This window comes from Sus scrofa, chromosome 9 (assembly GCF_000003025.6).
Source record: "Sus scrofa isolate TJ Tabasco breed Duroc chromosome 9, Sscrofa11.1, whole genome shotgun sequence".
Classification (NCBI taxonomy): domain Eukaryota; kingdom Metazoa; phylum Chordata; class Mammalia; order Artiodactyla; family Suidae; genus Sus; species Sus scrofa.
In genome coordinates, this window is record NC_010451.4 from 1,065,030 (window position 1) to 1,083,879 (window position 18,850).

Here is an 18,850-nt window from a genome sequence, read left to right on the forward strand (position 1 = left end):
AGCCAAGGGACCCGGCCAGGAGCTGAGAGGGAGCAGGCGGCCCCAGCGTTCTCCAGCCTGGGGCTGCAGGAGCCAGGACAGGTGTCCGGGGCCTCGCCGAACCGTCCTGTCCCCAGGAGAGTGTATAGCAGGCCCTGCTGGTACCCCCGTCCCCACCCCTGGCCCGGCTCATGGCTGCCTGAGACGGGGGCTTGCATGACTGCCTTAGTTAGCCCGAATGGTAATAAAACACTTTAAATTTATTGTGACATTTGGATTTAATTAAAAAGTACACACTTAGGAAGTAGAACATAATGGGGAGAGAGGCAGGGTGGTTTTTCCCCTCCTTTCTTCCCCAAACTAATTAGCGTTGTATTTTAAATTGTTTATGTGCCGCTAATCATCGTAATAAATCATTTATACTGAAAAAGACACAGTCGGCTGTGCCCGCCGCGCGGGTTCCGCTCGCCAGGCTCTATCGCGAACAAATTGATCTGGAAGTGAATTTATTAACCACTGGGGAAGAAATCATTAGTGCTTTCTCTAAACATTCCCCCAGGTAGGCTTTATTGCCGCAGTTTATGCTGTAACTAAAAGGAGCATTACCCAGGCCCGTGCTGTAATTTCCTCGCGGAGCTGGCAGCCCACTCCAGAGCTGGGGTGGGAGGGGTGGGGGTGTCCCTGCCGCCTCGCCCATCAGAAGGGGCCCCCTTGAGGTCTCCGAGGGCCCACGGCCTCGGCTACCCTCCCGTGCCCGTCCACGGAAGAGTGGTTCACAGTCGCTTGGGTTTATGTCTTGGGAGAGTGGCTTACCGCTGGGGCTTCAGCCCCGGGTTTGGAGAATCGGGGGCAGGAGGCAGGAGCTGTGAGTCTCTGAGATCAGACAGGCGTGTCACGGACCAGCTTCCCCACCCAGAGATGCGAAGGCCTCGCAGTGGACCGACCGTCCGCTGGGAGGGACCCAGGCAGGAGCGGGGCCGTTGCCAGGGCTGCCAGGAGCACCCTCGGCCACCTCCTCCTTCAGGCCCTGGCGCCTCCCCCTCGGTCGGGCTGGAGCAGCCTGTCCTGCGCAGCCTCCTGCAGAGGCCCACTGCCCTGGGGGTCCCGTCCACCTGCGGGCCAGGACGGTCGGTACTCAGCCCGCATGACCTGACAGGTGACAGCGGCCTGGTTGTCCCCTCCCCGGCCGCAGACACTGGGCCTCGGCTCGTGCCGCCTGCGGCCACGCCAGCCACCCGGCAGCCCTGTGACGCCTGCTTTCCCTTTGCACGGGGGCTGCTCTGCCGTCTTCCTTCACTTCTGAACCAGGACCTTCCCCCGGGGGCCCGTGGCGGCTCTAGGGCACACATCCCTGCCTGGCTGGCTCCGGAGCGCGTGGTCTTAGCAGCATCATGCGCTGGGGCGCCACGAGCCTTCTCAGCCAAGTGGGGGGCGAGTGGGGATCTGGCTTGCACGGGCCTTGCCTTCAGCTCTTCTCATCTGGGTCTGCAGAGGAGGGGGCACAGCCCCCAAGGCCTCAGTAGGAAGCCTCAGGATGGGACCCCAGGACGGGACCCCAGAAGTCGTGCTGGGTCTGCAAGAGCCTATGTGGCTCCTGTCCCTGCGGCTCCTGGGGTCTCCCTCGCAGCTCCCTCGCGCTTCCTACCCTCGTCCAGCCCAGTGGCTCACAGATGGGCCCTGGCTGCTTCGAGAAACAAGCAGGACCCAGCAGCTGGCTAGGCCAAGCCTGCCTGGAGGGTCCCCTCCTTGCATCTGGAGAACACATTTAAAAGTTTGAATTCAAAATTGATTTTGAAGGGCCCTAATCTCCGATCCCCTGGCGCGCGCGGTATGTCTGCAGCTCCTGCCAGACTCTCGTTTTCTGGTTCAGCGCGTTGGTGCTCACGTCCCTGATGCTGTGAAATTGAGACTCGTCTGAGAGTCTGTGCCCTCCTCCTCCTCTCTGGCAACGGTGGGGCCCCTTGGGAGCCCGGTTTCATTAGATGGGTGAGGTGGGCTTTGCGGGTGCCTGGGGAGCAGGTGAGTTGCCGTCTGGGGAGTGCAGCCTCCAGGCGCTTTCCCGCTGGTCCGCACAGCCGTACAGCTCCAAGCAGCATCCTGTGGGGGCCTGGGGCTGGCTCCAGCAGCCCGAGTGGGGCGGGGGGTGGCCTTGGGGAGGCTTCACAGAAAGGCTTGGACCTGGGGAGTTTCTGCAGCAAACTTCAGGGGCATTTTCCTCCCACTGGCCCCCAGAGGCTCAGACGAGAGGGAGGAGGGTCCCATCTTTAAGCCTAGAGGGCCCTCGGGGGGGGGGGGGACTAGGCCTGCGCCCAGGTCACAGGTGCAGAGGGGAGGACTGAGCTGCTGGGGTCGCCCAGGGGCCTGAGCTGCAGCACCCCCTCCCCATCCCCTGAGAGTTGGGAAGGAGAATTTACGCACGAGGAGAGACCCCAAGGGGGGGCTTCGTTCCTCGGGGGGCAGCAGGGGCTGAAGGACAAGGTCGCTGCCTCTTAATCTAAGGGGTAGTGGGTTTATATTTGCACAAGAGCAGTCGTTGCTCAGCCGGAGCCCGGAGCTGGTCCTCTCCAAATTCCGAGCTGTGGCTGGCATGGTGTGGCATGATTTGTCTTAGAGCTTCCTGGCTACAGGTGGGTGGTGCAGGGCACCAGTAAGCCTGATGAAGGCCCCCGTCTCTGCGGAGCCTGCCACCCGCATCAGCCCCCTCTGGCCAGCGGACTCCTGCCAATAACATCTGGATAGATTCTGCTCAGTCTCTTTATTCATTAACTGAATGGGTGATTTCAAAGTAACTGTTAGGGGCTCAGTGCTGGGAAAACAGTGGGGACCAAGACAGAGCCCGCAAAATAGGGCTTCATGAGGCTTCCACACTGTTTGAAATTTCTTATTTTGTATTAGAGTTGGTTGGCTTACAATCTCATGTTAGGTTCGGGTGTACGGCAAAGTGACTCCATTCTACGTACATAGGTAGCCATTCTTTTTTAGATTCTTTTCCCCTATAGGTGATTACAGAATATTGAGATATTGAGCAGAGGTCCCCGTGCTGTACAGTAGGTCGCTTTGTTTTTCTATCTTAACTACAGTGTGTGTATATGTTAATCCCAAACTCCTAATTTATCCCCCTCATGGTTCCCCTTCAGTGACCTTAGGGCTTGTTTTCGAAGTCTGTGAGTCTGTTTTTGTTTTGTAAATAAGACCATTTGTATCATTTTTAGACTCCACATATACATGATATCAAATGATATTTGTCCGACTTCTCTTAGTATAATAATCTCTAGTGGCATCCATGTTGCTGCAAATGGCATTATTTCATTCTTTTTTGTGGCTGAGTAATATTCCTCTGTGTGTATGTACCACATCTCCTTTATCCACTCTTCTGTTTATGGACATTTAGGTTGCTCCCATGTCTTAGCTATTGTAAATAGTGCTACAATGAACACAGGGGTGCCTGGCTCTTTTCAAATGATGGTTTTCTCTGGATAAATGCCCAGGAGTGAGCTTGTTGGATCACATGATAGTTCCATTTTTAGTTTTTTAAGAAGCTTCCATTCTTAGGAGAGAGACCAAACATTTTTCCTAGGTAAAAATCACCAAAAAAGTAAAACAATTACAGATTGTGGTAAAAACTCAGAAAGAAATGACCAGGAAGTCATTTAAATCAGGAAACAAGGAGGTCAGGTCTGGCCCTTCTGAGATGACATTTATGGTGAAGTCCCAAAGCAAGAAGGAGGCAAGGACATGAAGAGACAAGGAAGGGTGTTCTGACAAGGGGGAACAGCATGTGCAAAGGCCCTGAGGCAGGTGGGGGATCTGGAGTGTGGTGAAGCACACGCAGGATGAGGGGATGGGATGGGGGCAGGAGCCAGACCCCGGGAGGATACCAGAGGCTTGGTGAAGAGGGTGGGTGTCATTCCCAGCCCACTGGACGTTAAGGAAGGGTTTCAAGCTGAGCAGTGACCTGACCTACTTTGTTTTAAAAGATTTCTCCAGCTGCCGTTCGAACCTGGATTGTAGATACGAGACACAAGAGGCCCGGGACGCGGGGGGCTTTGCTGGTTGAACAGAGGAAGGTGGTGGCGGCTCTGGAAGCGGAAAGGAACGGCTAGGAGGGGACCAGGCCGGGGAGGGGGGGGAGGGGGAGGGGCGCTCTGAGGATGACTCCGAGTTTGTGGCCTGAGCACCTGGGTGGATGATGGCATTAGGACCGTGGGGGAGCCTGGGTGGGGGCACAGATTTGGGGAGAAGAGCTGGAGTCCTGTTGGGGTCTGCTCCTCTCCAGATGTGCCTGGGGCTTAACACAGACGACCTGAGACGGAGACGAGCAGGCCTCCACCTGCGCTGGAGGCGCGCACGGCCTGGCGTCCTTCCCCCAACCCACGCCAAACAGCTCGTGCAGCCTCTCGTGTGTCAGGGGCCCCTTGATTCCGTCTACATCTGCTCCGTGTCTCTGCACGCATCAGCCTGGTCCCCTTCAGGTTCTCGGCTGGGCCCCCCAAAGCCTTGCCTGACAGCGGGCTGCGGCGGGCGCCCCTTCCTTCAGCAGCAAAGACCCCTGGGTTGTCCTTATGGAAGCCCCTCAGCCCGTCCTCCCCCCACGCTGGGCTCAGGCCTCAGACACACCACTGCTCTGGGTTCCACCAGAACCCGCTGCAGAGGTGCCCGCTGCTTTGGACCCCTGCTCTGGGGACCCTGGGGACCAGAGGCCCACCCTGCCCTGGGGTCTCTGCGGGGCTGTTTCAGAGCCGCCTGCCTTTGGCTCATTTGGGTCCAAGCAGAAGTTTGCTTTCCGTGTTGGGGAGAGTGAGGGGCCGGGGCGCTTCTGGGGCAGCAGCCTGGGTCCCCAGCCCCGCTTGGCCGCTCCCAGGATGCCCCGGGGCAGGTGATGTGATTCCCTGACCTCAGGGACACGAGGAGGAGCAGCACGCGGGAGCATGAGCGTTTGGCCAGTGGTGGGGCGTGACCGTGCGGCCTTGGCCAGGGTGGCTGCACATTTGGGGACAGGACTGGACAGCGCTTCTCTCAACCCCCTGCTGTGGCCGACTGTGCACTTCAGAGAAGGATCTAGCCCCCCTTTAAATTTCTCACCCTCAGCTGGGCCCCTCTCTGGGCCCCCTGTGCACCCCTCATTCACACAATGCCCCCAGCTCTCCCCTCCCGCTCGGCCTCAGCCTGTCCCTCTCAAGGCTGCCATGCAGGCGTCTCAACTGTGCCCCTTCCCAGCCCCCATGCCACCTTCGTCCTGAGATTCTGGTCCATGTCCGCTTTCTGGCCCTGCCGAAGCCCTTTCGAGGTCCCACAGCAGCCACAGCTTCCAAAGGACCAACAGGTGAGGGCAGTACAGCCGGTGACCCACCAGAGCCTGGAGACAGAGCCCGGCCTGCGGTCCTCCTGTCTTAGCCTGGGCCCTGCTCCAGGTCTGCCACCTGGTCTCCGCCTGGGCACCCTTTGTGGCCAGGCTGCCTTCTTCGCTGGGCTGTTCATGGGGGGGGGGAACGTCAGAGCCCTGGGGTCTGCCCAGCACCCCCAGCTGCGTGCCCTCAGGGAGAGGCCTGTGTCGCCTCCTCTGTTGACTGGTTTAGTGCCTCGGGCCTGCTACGGGGACTCGCTGAGACCAGAGATGCAGCAGGCGCTGGGGAAACGGTGGTTTCTGTGACGAGGCCCATAAAGGAAGTCCCAACTGAGGGGGCCTCTGTCTTAGGGTTTTATGGTTGCCGAGGTTTAATATTTGTGCAGTAAAAGGCACACGTCTCCAGTGCTGAATTCATTAAAGTTTCCACATGTGTGCAGCCGCTTAACACCAGATCCGCATAAAGGGCATATTCTGTCGACCTCGGCAGCCTCCTCAAGCCTCCTGCCAGCTGGTAACACACCCCTCACGCTGACCCCCGTCACCACGAGGCAGCTTTCTGTTGGGGAATTACATAGAAATAGAAATACACAGTTTGTGCCTTCCCGTGCCTGGCTTCTTTTGTTCAGCATTACACTGTCTGATTCACCCACGCGGTTGCGTGTATTTCGTGACTCACTCTTTATCATTGCTGCATACTATTCCATTGTATGACCATAGCATAATTCATTGGCCGTGGAGCTGTTGCTGGACATCTGTGGAGTTACCCGTTTGGGGCTCTTATGAAGAAAACTGCTGGGAGCATCCTTGGAAGCTCTTTTGATGGACCTAAGTTCTCCTTTGTTGGGCACCTATCCAGGAGGAGAATTGTTGGGTCATCAAAGGTACATGTTTTTTTAGCTGATTTTTTTAAGCTACTACGTCAAATATTGTTGTAAGTATTTCATGTCCATTGCCTAATTTAATCCTCCAAATAATCCTTGAAGGCAGCGTCTCCTTGCTTAGGTGACACTCACTCCTCAGGTGAGGGTGTTGAGGCAGGTCTAGGAAGCGGGGGAGGCAGAATGCAAGCTGAGGCTGTCTGTCTGCCGGGACCACTGTCAGTGTCCACACTGCCTGCCTTCTGGAGCCCCTCCAGAGGTACTGTGGGTGTCCCCCAAGCCGAGCCCCGCCTCCAAACCAAGCTCCGCCCCCGCCCCCAGCCTCCCGCACCTGCCAGGCCGCGGGTCCCCCTGCCTCATGCCACCCAGGAGCACCTGCCTGCGAGGGGGCGGTAATGAGCCTGCTCTCGGTGGCTGTAGCCAAGCGTCAACAGTTGTTCTCGTTGGCTTTTGATTCCAAATGAGTAGGAAATGCTATTAGTTCAGGCCTCGCCTGGCGCAGGGCAAGGCCCTGGGATAGGAGTGCAGTGAGACGAGAAATTGTGGAGATAAAACTGGTGTGAAATGGAGGCCTTCGCACAAGGCTGGATGTGTCCGTGCGAAATGAAGTTACTTCTGAGAAAACGAGATTTAAAGAGATTCCGCCGAATTAGATTACACTTTCAAATTTCCTTATTAGACGGGATTGATGCCGAGGAGGGGCCGCGGGCTCTGTGGGTCCCACCCTGCAGTTCCAGGCCGGGCTGTCAGCCCTGCTGGGAAACAGCTCGCAGGTGGCAGGGACCCAGAGGTGATCCCCCCGCCCCGCTGAAGAGGGTGTGGCGACTGTGGCACCGATGCCCTCTGGGTCATTTCCCACCCTGCCTGGGTCCACGTGGGTGAAACCCTGGGGCTCCTGCGTTTCCATTTTAGGAAAGTGGGGCCGAGAACAGAGCCGCAGGCCTCACTCACGGGTTTTGTTCAAAACAGAGCTTAATTTTGAGTACGATCCACTTTTTAGAAATGCAGGGTTTTTGAAAGGCAGTCAATGTGCACATGGCTGCTCGTGTGCGTGCGTGTGTGTGTGCGTGTGTGTTTACGTGCCGCGCATGTAGGCGTGTGCTCGGGTGCAGAGCCCGTCTTCGAGAGTTTACAGAGCACCTGCTCCAAGCCAACACCGCGCAGGCCTGGAACAAAACTGCTGCGGGAAGAATAAGCAGACACGGTCCCACCTCCCGTGGACCTGGTGTGTGTGCGTGTGCATGCAATCACGTGGACGTGCGTGAGGGCGTGTGCACGTCTGTGTGTGTGCATGTGTGACCTGCATCCAACTGCCTTCCGTGTCTCCTAATCTCTGTGACGGTTCCCACCGGGCCTGCTGGCTCCTCCAGGGGAGCCGCAGGCAGCCTGGCCGCAGAGCCCGCGAGTCCAGTGCGTGGGCGCTGGAGACGGGCCGCCAGGGCCAAATCCCAGCTCTGTCTCTTTTTAACCGTGGCCCATGACAAGTCACCTTTCTTGTGCCTCAGTTTTCCCGTCATGACAATGGGAATAAGATGGTGCCCGCCTTGCGAGGCAGTGAGGAGCCAAGCACTTGGAAGCTGAGCATGGCTAATGGTCCGGTCAGCACCATCTCCCAGCAGAAGGCCCCGGGCCCCCAGGAGGGCGCCGCCCAGGCTCCCTGCCTGCCTCCCACCGTGAAAAGGGACGCCTCAGCCCTGTGCGGGGCAGCTGTGTTGGGCCGTGTGGGCCGGGCTTGGAGCAGCCCTGAGCCGCGTGGAGAGAGGAGGAGAAACCCCGAGGCTGCCTCCGCCTCCCGGGGCACACACGGGCCCGGGCCCGAGCTGTCGCCTCCAAGCCGCTGCACCAGCTGCTTCTCTGACGGGACAGAGGGGCCCGCCTCCTCCTACGCGTGTTTGCAGTGACCGCTCGGCTGGACTCTCGCTGGCGCTCGTGCCACTTGAACTACGGTGGCACATTCGAGTTGGGTTGTTCTCTACACATGCCCATCCCTGCGGTAGCATCTGAGAGGACGCCGTGGCTAAGGTCACCCTTTGCCAGGCGCCGCATGGGGTGCCACTAATCAGAGCCAACGTCTCGCTGCCAGGCCCGGTTAGCGCTAAGCCCTTCACGGGCGCTAAGTCCTGGATTCCTCACGGAAACTCTGAGATGAGCGCCACTTTCACAGTGATTTTAAAGCAGAGAGGCTCCGAGGAGGCTCCGGCGTCCTGTAGGCAAAAGTGTCCCACGAGCCCGGACTGAGGGAAGGCCAGGTGATGGGTCAGCCTTTTCGAAAGGCCGCTGTCTGCAAACCCAGAGAAGGCCTGGGAGCGCCTCCAGATTTAAGTTGACTGAACCTGACAGCTGAATACCATGCAGGGTCCAGACTTGCATTTTGCCGTAAAAGAATATTATCGGGGGAACCCTTGAAATCTGAGTGGGGTCTGTAGACGAGGGAACAGCATTAGACCAGTGATCCTTCCCTGGTTTTGATCATGGTGCTGAAACTTGGCAATGTCAAGAGAACAAGAACCCACGTGTCAGAACCGGGAAGGTGTCTGGTGCGTCCCCTCCCAGCCCGCTGCGGATGCAGTGCTGGGGCCTTCTGTGCAGGTCCCTGCCTGGTCCCCCAGGCTGCTGAGGCCCCATTTCCCAGATGTGGGTGGGGAAGGGGAAGGGGTTTGCACCAGGCCTCTGGCTACTCGGGACCGTTCCCAGGCTGGAAAGCCGGCTCTGTGCGGTCAAGGTCCGTGCTCCTCCGTGGACTAAGTGTGGCGGCAGGACAAGGCGGGTCCTCCTGGAGCAGCGGTGGAGGGCAGGCTCCGGGGCAGAAGCAAATGAGGTCCATTTGTGGGCTGGAAAGGGCCGTCCCTGGATTCTGCAGGGAGCAGAGCCAGCAGGGCCAGGCAGGATGCGCTCGCGTTGGCGGGGGGGGCTCGGATGGCAGGTGGAGCGGCCGGTAGGGTGGTGGCACAATGCTTCCAGCGGGGGAGCGGCAGGGTGCCACCTGGAGTGACCCAAGGCCGGGTGGGCTGGGCCTCTTGGGGAAGAGGACTGGCCTCGGAGGAGCCCGCCGGGAGGTGGGGGTCGTGCTGTCCTGACCGGAGGCAACGGCGGGTCCAGGCGCCGGTGGCCTTGGCACTTTGGAGGAGTCTGAGAGCTGGATCCGAGGGCCAGGTGGGCAGGAGTTGCCGAGGACGCGGGCCAGGCCTGGCAGACCCCCCTCGGGGGCGCTGAAGAGCCCAGTGACCTCTGGCAGGCCCTCCCGGTCCCCCGGGCCGTCTGGCTTTTCCCAGATTAAAGAGCGGAGGGCGAGTGTCTGGCAGCCGATGAGTCAGATCTGGAGGCCACCTCCTTTCACCACGAGGCCGCCCAGGGAAGCGGCGGGGGTGGGGCTGGCCCAGCTCCCCTCAAATGTCGCCCCCCTCACACCCACCCCGTGAGACGTAGGGGAACACACGGCTGAGTGAGTTGGTTTCGCCGGACCCGTGAGCGCCTCTGAGCGTGAGTGCACGTGCGTGTGCAAGGCCCAGCCGCAGCCATTGTAAAAATCAGTGTTTTCATGGGTGAGTAGTAATTACTGAGTAATGCTTTAAAACCTTTCCTGAAGGAGCGCAAAGCTGTTTTTTTTCTAAAGTCAGGAGTACATTAAAAGGATTACCATGTAGATTTGATTTTTAGATAACACTAAAATGGAGCCCAAATGGACTTCAGCAAAGGGATGCTATCTTCTTAATGGAAAGTGCATGGCCCGAGGCTCAGCTCCCAGAGCCGGGCAGGGGGGAGGTGTCTGCAGGGCTGACTGGCAGGCTGGGTGGGGGCTGGGGAGGCAGGGCAGGGAGGGAGAGCCCAGACCCTCTGGGGAGGGAGGAAGGATGCTGCCACCTTAGAGCCCCTTCCCCTTTCAGGAGTGTCCTCGAGTCCCCTGGGCCGGCCCAGTGACAGCAGACAGTGTGGGGGGTTCCATTGGGAGCCAGGGATCACCCTCCCCAGACTGGAGCCTCTCCAGGCGGAGAAAGCTCCGGGTCCCCAGTGCTCGGCCAGGCCAGCCTGGCGTTCCTGTCTCAGTGGACAGCAGACCCTGGCAGAAGCCACGTGGCTTCTGAAGAGTTCTCCAGGGCCCAGGGAGCAGAGGCCAGCACCCCAGAGCAGCACGTTCAGGCCTTACAGTGCACCTGCTGTGCGCCAGGCCCAGCCTGGGGGACCTGGGGCAGCATGTGGCTTCACTCCACATGCCTCGCTGGGTCCTCCCGGGGCCCAGTCCCACTGCAGATGGACCTGCCGGCCACCTCGTGGTCCCTGGCCCTGCAGGCTCAGCCTCTCTAGGAGCCAGGCCAGATGGAAGATGTAAGCTGGTGGGCCAGGTGTGTCCCCTGAGTAAGGATGTTCCAGCCAACTCACCCCCTGCAGGTGGCAGTACACGTCTAGGGCTCGGGTGGGGGTGGGGACTCAGGACTGCTGGCAGGGAGCACGCCTGCTGCCAGCGCAGGGGAGCAAGGGGAACGTCAGCCTTGGGGGTCTGGTGGAGGCTTGACCTGGAGTTTATAGGTGTAGCTACGCTGGCCAGTGCTGCTGCTCCCTCCACGGGCCCCGGGGACGGGGGTTGTCCCCTGGGAGCCCCCTGACCTCCCCACGTCCACCTCTTGGAACCCCTCCCCCACCTGCTCGCTGGAGGCCAGAGCTCTGTGACCGGGCTGGCCCCTGTCAGCAGAGACCTGGGCAGGCCTGAGGGACACTGTCTTCCTGGGAGCCCATGGCTCCTGCAGACCAATTAACCTTTAGAGCTGCATTAAGGAAATTAGGCAGCCAGCCTCCTAGTGAACAGATGGGCCGTATGGGGACCGGCGGGGCCGGGGGAGACAGCCCATCACGCCTGCCCTGCCTCCTCCCGCCCTCACCTGGCCACCCCCTGGGCCCTGGAGGCCACCCCTTTTCAGAGAGTCTGAGGAGGCAGGGAGGCTGGGAGAAGGACCGGAGGCCGGCTTGATCGGGGCTGACGTCTGGCCTCCGTTTCCCCGTCTGCAGAATAGGGTGTTTGCCTGTAAGCACACGGCCGGCCCCTGCGACCTGACCTGTGTGGACTCTGAGGCTGAGGACCTCGGGAGCGGGAGGCAGGGTCCCCGCCTGGCAGAGGGCACGGAAAGCAAGCAGCTCGGGCGCTGGCGGAGGCCCCGGGGGAGGGAGGCCGGGGATGGGGGCCGAACCCAGAGCCCAGGGGACACGGTGGGCACAGGAGGAGGGCGGCCTCCAGCGGCTGGAAAACCGAGGACGCAGGCAGGAGCGTGCTGTTCCCTCCAGGGTGACCCCCAGTGTGCTTGGGCCTGCGTCAGGGAACGAGCACCCCAACCAACCCCACTGCCTTTAGAGGGGCTCTGAGACCCCTCTCACAGGCGGCTGCCGTCCAGCCAGGCTCGAGACTGCCCCCGCCCCCCCGTGCTTCCCCCCAAGCCTTGTCTTCACATGAGGACACACACAGGGACGTCCAGGCCCCCGGGACATCTGCTCCTACCTCCTTCTCGGCGGCTCCTCCCCGTGGCCCTGGGAGGGGGACCAGGGGCCTGTGCCTCTGCACACACCTGTGCCCGTGCCTGCAGGCTGTTCCCGTGGGCACGGGGCGCTTGCCTGTGGGAGTTCTGCCCCTCCCTCCAGGCAAGGCCACACTGAGATACCTGCCCTTGTACCTTGCGACCTTCTTGTCTGTTGGGAAGCTCACCTGGGCCTGAGGTTCTTATCCTGGCAGGACAAGCAAGGGTGCAGAGGCAGGCGGGAACCCTCCCTCCCTCAGGCCAGGGCAGGTAGGGAGCAGGAGCAACCGGGCTTCTGCACCTCCCAGCCCCAGCCCCAGCCCCAGCCCACCCGGGGGTTTATCGGGGCGGGGGGGGCATCTCCCTTTCTTCCTGACACCTGCACGGCTCTGTGTGAACAGACCAAGAGGCTGTAGCCTCATGTGTTGGGTTAATCTAGTCAAGTACACAGCAGTGGGAGCACGTCTCCAGGTGGCAGAAAGATCTGGAAGGCCTAATGGACCATCAGCCCCCTGATGAGGTTCTGTTTTAGGGCTGCAGAAAAGAGCCCGTGGGCTGGTGGCTGCGTGGGGAGGCCCGGGCCTGCTGGGGATCACAGGGCCCAGGGCACAGTGGCTGGATGGAGAGCCGGACGTGGGGGGCCAGGCCTTGGGGCTCGCTGCTTGCCTGCAGCAGAGCAGACGCGGGCTCCAGCCCTGCGGAGGGCCCCTCACCGGGTGGGGAGGAGGCCGGACCGGGGCCAGGGAACGTGATTGCTGGGGAGACAGGGCGGCTCCTGGGAGCCCCTGCCCTGGAGGCGGCCGCAGAATGGGCCCCGAGGGGGGAGCCCCAGGGCCCACCGTGCCCATCTGTCTGTCGCCTGTCCCCCGCAGGCGTGCCGATGCTCTCGGTCCAGCCCAAAGGGAAGCAGAAGGGCTGCGCGGGCTGCAACCGCAAGATCAAAGACCGCTACCTGCTGAAGGCGCTGGACAAGTACTGGCACGAGGACTGCCTCAAGTGCGCCTGCTGCGACTGCCGCCTGGGCGAGGTGGGCTCCACCCTGTACACCAAGGCCAACCTCATCCTGTGCCGGCGCGACTACCTGAGGTGGGCCCCCCCCCCCGCCCCTCCCCTCCGTGCCGCCCCCTGCCCAGGGCGGTGCGGCTCCGCCCACTCCAGCCCGGGCCCCGCCCCTCGGGCCCAGTGCCCGCCCCACCCCAGACGGGCCTCGGTGCCCATGGGCACCGGAGAAGCTTCCCAGGGCAGGAGTCTGCCGCTTCCCAGAATCCAGGAAGGGGCCCCCTCGGAGGGGCCTCCAGGAGCAGGGGGGTGGGAAGCCCTGACTTCCCGGACCCCTCTGGCCTGAAGATGCCCCGACTCCTCCACCGCCCTGGCCGGGAGCCCGGCGGGGAGCCAGACCCGAGCAGAAGAGCCTCTGACCTTGGGGCTTAGAGACCACACTGGGGACCAGTTCTGAGCTTGGCTTCTTAGTGCCCCCGCCTCAGTCTACCCCTTGGTGACTGGTGAAAAGGCCAGCACTTGAACCCTACCTCGGTTCCTCAGAGCTCCAGCTGCCCCTGCCCCGCAGCCTGGACCCTTTCCCGGGCCGCCTCACCCATGACCCCCTCGGGCCGAGCATGACATCAGCAAGGCTGGAAGGAGGCCACAAAGCAGGGGCCTTGGCTGAGACCCAGCGTCTGCATTTGGCTCCCTGCAGGCTGCTGGGTGGGGCGGGGCCTGGTGGGGGCGGAGGCCCCCTGCCTTAATAAGGAGGTGGGCCCAGGGATTCAGGGGCTCCCTTGGCCCAGGACTGGGGGCGGGGGAGTTAGCAACACAGGCTCCCCTCTTTCCCCAGGATTTACCTGCCCGCTCCTTCTCTTTTAAAACTTCTGCCTTTTGCAGGAGTTTGTTTTATTATTTTAAATGGTGCTGAAAACCAGGAGGAGTGATTCAGGGCTCCTGGCGGCGCTGGAGGAGAGATGCCGAGGTCAGGGGAGAGGTCACCCACCTGCTTCTGGGGACTTGCCCTCGGCAGCCTGGGAGGGGCCTCCAAGTCCAAGGTTTAGGACCTCACCGGGAGGCTGAACCTGCCAGGTTGAGGGGAGGATGGCAGGCCGTCTGACGAGTCCACAGGACCTGGAGAGGGAGGACTGCCATGCAGGCTGGGCCCGTCCATAGAGCTCAAGCACCCACAAGCCTCCCGGGCCCTGCCAGCTCCTGGAGCCTGAAATATTTTCCTGGGCTCTGGCAGAGGCCAAGGAATGCCCTTGGGGCCAGGTAGGGCAGTGGGCCGGGGTGGGGCTGGGGCTTCCTGGAGCTGCTCAGCCCAGAGAATGGCCGTCCAGAGCCTGCCCCTCTGCAGCCACTGGACTGGTGGTAAGAAAGGCCTTTCTTGGCAGGCAGATGCTGTGGCCCGGCCTTTGTCTGCCTTAATCTGAGCCACCAGGCAGCTCAGGCTGATGAATAATGGAGCCGAGCTCATCTGCAGGTGCCTGCGTTTGAGCTCCGGACAAATCAGGGATTAGGGGGCCTCGCGCCTGCCTCTCAAGGCCCTCGCCTCACTTGGGGCTTCCTCTGCCACCGTACAGAAAGGGAGCAGACCGCTGGCGCATCCAGCCAAGGGCGGGCCTGTGTGGGGAGGGAGGAGCCCTCTGTCCTTGGAACTTTGCAGTTGGCAACTACGAGGAGGTGCCAGTCGTCCTTGGAAGGTCCTTTTGGCATCTGTTCTGTTTTAGAAGCATCTTTGAACGGGATCGTCTAGTCCAACAGTCCCACTTTAAAGAAGGATAAACTGAGGTCCAAGAAAAGGGAAAAGGGAGAGACGTCACAGCCTGAGTTCCTGAAATAGTACCAGAAAAAGGCCTCTGGTACCAGAAAAAGGACCAATGACTTGGTCTGTGAGAAGCCCCTAGAGCAGTGCCTGGCACGTAGCAGGCAGCGTCTGGGCATTTGCAGAAGGGCCGTGACTGAGTGTTTAGTTTTCACAAGCCTGCGAAGGATGTATTTAGGTCCCCATTTTATAGTTGAAGTGAGTGAGGCTCAGAGAGACCCAGTGACTTGCCTGAGGACACACAGCCCACAATAGGCAGACTGCCTTTAAATTCAGGCTTGTGTGAATCTGGAGTCCTTAGCCTGGGCTCTTTGGGGAGCCGCCGAGGGAGCTTGCTTGAGGGACCCTAGTGGGAGCCTGAGGACAGGAGGGCGAGTCAACTCAAGGCCCGCCCAGGCCTCCTCCTTGCGAGGATGTGCTGATCTGAAGCCGGACCTCTTAGCGGGATTAGACCCTTCCGTCTGTCTTCCTCCCCTCTCGCCCAGGCCCACCTACTGAACCGCAGGGGTTGGGGGCAGGTGGGGCCCCGGCTGGAGGCAACTCCCCTGCCCTCCCGCCAGCCCCCGCAGGCCCCTGAGCTCTCCGCGCCCTCCCTCTGCAGGCTCTTTGGCACCACGGGAAACTGTGCCGCCTGCAGCAAGTTGATCCCAGCCTTCGAGATGGTGATGAGGGCCCGGGACAACGTCTACCACCTCGACTGCTTCGCCTGCCAGCTCTGCAACCAGAGGTGGGTGGTGGGCTGCCACAGGCCCGATGCACTCAGCAGACCCCGCTGCCAGCTGCTGCCAGGTCTCTTGTGCTGCGGAGGCAGGCATGCAAACATGGGTTCTCTGTGTGCGTGTTGCCGGGAGCATGTATGTGCATGTGTGCATTTTATGTACACGTGGGCCTGGTAGCCAGGTATGTGCACTCCAGTACCGTGTGTGCCCATGAGTAGAGCACAGCTCCACACAGACGTAACAGACAGGGCCGTGCATGAGCCATGCGCATTGTGTCGTGGCCATGCGTGCATTTTTACACGTCACGTGCAAGGGGTCTGTGTGTGCTGTCTGCAGGATGGGTGAGTTTGCCTGTGCACGCGTGTTTCTGAATGTACGTGTACAAGAGCCCTGCGTGTGCTACCTATGGATACACGTAGGTGTGTTCTCGTGAGAAGGGGCTCCCGGACCTGGAGGGTGAAATAGCCTTTAGAATTTCGCTCCTGTGATTCTTGTTCCAGCCCAGCCCCCTCTCTGGTGTGTTGGCCCCAGCTTACTGTGCCCCCAGCCCTGTGGGAGGCCCCGGGGATCTGAGGAGCCAGAGCCCTTTAGCCCTGGCTGGGGCTGAGCCCCAGAAGGCAGGCCCTTTTGTCAGGAGCCCCCAGGTCAGGAAGGAGCTCATGCAAGCGTTGCCAGAGGGTGAGGTCCAGAGGGACCTACCTAAGCTGGTTTGGAGGAAGCTCTGCCCCGACCACCGCCAGGAGGGCTCGGTGAAGTTGCAGCGCCACCTGGTGGTTGAAAGAGGATCGGCTGGGCCTGGGCCTGTCACCCTGGGGTCCCACGAAAAGCCTTAGCTACCCTGGGGACATCTTTGGGGTAAGGGCTGAACGCTCCAGGACTTGAAGAGGACCGGGAAGGGCAGGGGGCAGGATAGGGCTTTCTTTGGGCAGAACAGAAGCGGGGGTCAGGGTCACCTCCTCCTGAAAGGTAGTTGGGAAAACCTCAGATTCTGTTCAGAGAAGAGTGCCCTTAACTGAGCCACTTCCTTACCTTGGAGAGGGGAACAGAGGATTGGAAAAGTCAGCCAGTTTATTCCCCTCCTCCACCTCCTCCTCTCCCTCCTCCTCTCCCTCCTCCACCTCCTCCACTCCCCCTCCTCCCTCTCCCTCCTCCACCTCCTCCACTCCCCCTCCCCCCCTCTCCCCCCCCCCCTCCCCTCCCCCTCCTCCCTCCCCTCCCCTCCTCCTCTCCTCCCTCCCCTCCTCCTCTCCCTCCCCCTCCTCCCCTCCCCCTCCCTCCTCCACCCTCCTCCCTCCTCCCCTCCTCCTCTCCCTCCCCCCTCCTCCACCTCCCCCTCCTCCTCTCCCTCCTCCACCTCCTCCTCTCCTCCTCCACCTCCTCCTCCCCCTCCCCCTCCCCTCCTCCCCCCTCCTCCCCCCCCCCCCCCCCCCCCCCCCCCCCCCCCCCCCCCCCCCCCCCCCCCCCCCCCCCCCCCCCCCCCCCCCCCCCCCCCCCCCCCCCCCCCCCCCCCCCCCCCCCCCCCCTCCACCTCCTCCTCTCCCTCCTCCACCTCCTCCACTCCCCCTCCTCCACTCCCCCTCCTCCATCTCCCTCCTCCACCTCCTCCACTCCCCCTCCTCCACTCCCTCCTGTCTCCTCCTCTCCCTCCTCCCTCCCTCCTCCTCCCTCTCCCTCCCCTCCTCCCTCTCCTCCTCTCCCTCCTCCCTCTCCCTCCTCTCTGTCTCCTCCTCCCCCTTGTCCATCTCCTCCTCTCCCTCCTCCACCTCCTCCTCTCCCTCCTCCGTCTCTTCCTCTCCCTCCTCCCTCTCCTCCTCTCCCTCCTCCACCTCCTCCACTCCCCCTCCTCCACCTCCTCCTCTCCCTCCTCTGTCTCCTCCTCCTCCGTCTCCTCCTCTCCCTCCTCCGTCTCCTCCTCTCCCTCCTCCGTCTCCTCCTCCCCCTCCTCCTCCACCTCCTCCACTCCCCCTCCTCCATCTCCCTCCTCCCCCTCCTCCTCTCCCTCCTTCGCCTCCTCCTCCCCCTCGTCCGTCTCCTCCTCTCCCCTGCACACTCCTCTCTGGGGCTTTCCCTCTGTCCCCTCTCCATTTCTCCTCTCCAGCACTGAGGGACATTGCTTCTGCCCACCCCTGCCCCCACCTCCCCGGGAGCCCCAACAGGAGGAGACGTGGCCCAGGCTTAGGTGTCTGGCCTGCAGCCCAGGCTGGGGGTGGGCCGAGCCAGCGGGACTGACCAGGTTGGCGTGGGACTTTCGGGAAAGCTCAGGAGCAAACTCCCCGGGACCACGCGTCCCCCTTGTCCCCCTCCTGGGCTGGGCGGGGTCCTGGCTGGACGCCCGTCCTCCGGGCCCTCCACGGCCGCTCTCTCCCGCTTGGCTCTTGCAGGTTCTGTGTGGGAGACAAGTTCTTCCTGAAGAACAACATGATCTTGTGTCAGCTGGACTACGAGGAGGGGCAGCTCACCGGCGCCTTCGAGCCGCAGGCTCAGTAACGCCCGCCCCTGCCCGCCCGGCCGGCCCCTCTCCTGCGATTGCAGCTCCTCCGCCCTGATGGGAGGGACAGCCCTTCCTCACCGCCGCCCGTCTGTGTGTGACCCTCCCGGGGCCAGGCTGGGCCTGTACAGTCTGTCTTCTGTATATAAATGGGAACATTTATTTTATGACAAATGTAATGCGATTTTATTACTGGCGTGGATTAAACTTATGAATGTTCCGGGGAGGTGGCTCCGCATTGATCACGTGACTGACGTGGACCTGGGGCCCCTCCCCTTGGTGCTTGGCAGGGCGGGGGCCCTGGAGGCGGGCATGGGGCTGCAGCGTGCGCTGTTGCCAGGGCAGGGAGCTCCAGTGGGCTCTAGGGGGAGAAGCTGGAGGGAGGGAGCACCCCCACCGCAGGTGGGACCTGGGCTGCCCCCCGCCCCCAACAGAGCACGTACCCTGGGCCCCCAGGAGGCAAGAGGAGAACCGCCCCTCCCTGGGCGCCTGCGTCACATCCCCTCACTGAGAGCCCTGACTGCCTGGCAGCCACCTGGCCCTGGTCTGTTTCCATGATCGGGCCCCAGATCCTGGGCTCCCTGTCGTGGCAGCACCATCCTTCACTTTCTGAGGGGCGGGCAGGGTTTGCTGTCCCCTCCCTGCGGCCTGGGCCCGAGGCAGGGCCTGGCTTTCTTCTCCTGGGTGAGTGGGAACAGCCTTGAATCCTGGGACACGGCCCGCTCGGGCTGGAGGCTCTCGTGCACTCAGTCGGCAAACCCGAATCCACCGCGTCTCGGCCCCGTGCTGCCAGCATCAGACTGGAGGATGATTCATGGATGGGACACCATCTGCGCCCTTGAGGAGGCGGGGAAGCCAGGAAAACAAACAGCGCTTCACGGGGAGACGTGGGACCGGCCGGTTCCCGCCAGCAGACATGGGGCTGTGACGATTTCAGAGGGTCAGACGGACAAGTTGGCGGACCCACAGACAGACCACGTGCTGGCAAGCATGGAAGACGGACACGCAGGTAGACAGTGTGCAGGCAGAGACCGGTGGACACAGACAGACAGGCACGGCAGGCGCTCAGGCCAGAAGACAGCCTGCCAGACACGCAGTGTGTTTTCCAGGCTCTCCCAGGGCAGCGAGG

The 18,850-nt window shown here is 61.6% G+C and overlaps 1 protein-coding gene across 2 annotated transcripts in view; it reads left to right on the forward strand.

Annotated features, from left to right (window-relative positions):
• The window catches only part of LMO1 (LIM domain only 1), a 37,837-nt gene extending 19,892 nt beyond the window's left edge, over window positions 1-17,945 (forward strand). For both annotated transcript variants that reach the window (XM_021101937.1, NM_001113055.1), the window contains 3 exon segments: window positions 12,578-12,791; window positions 15,116-15,241; window positions 17,615-17,945. In XM_021101937.1, coding sequence (XP_020957596.1) covers window positions 12,578-12,791; window positions 15,116-15,241; window positions 17,615-17,720 — 446 coding nt within the window. In that variant the 3' untranslated portion in view covers window positions 17,721-17,945.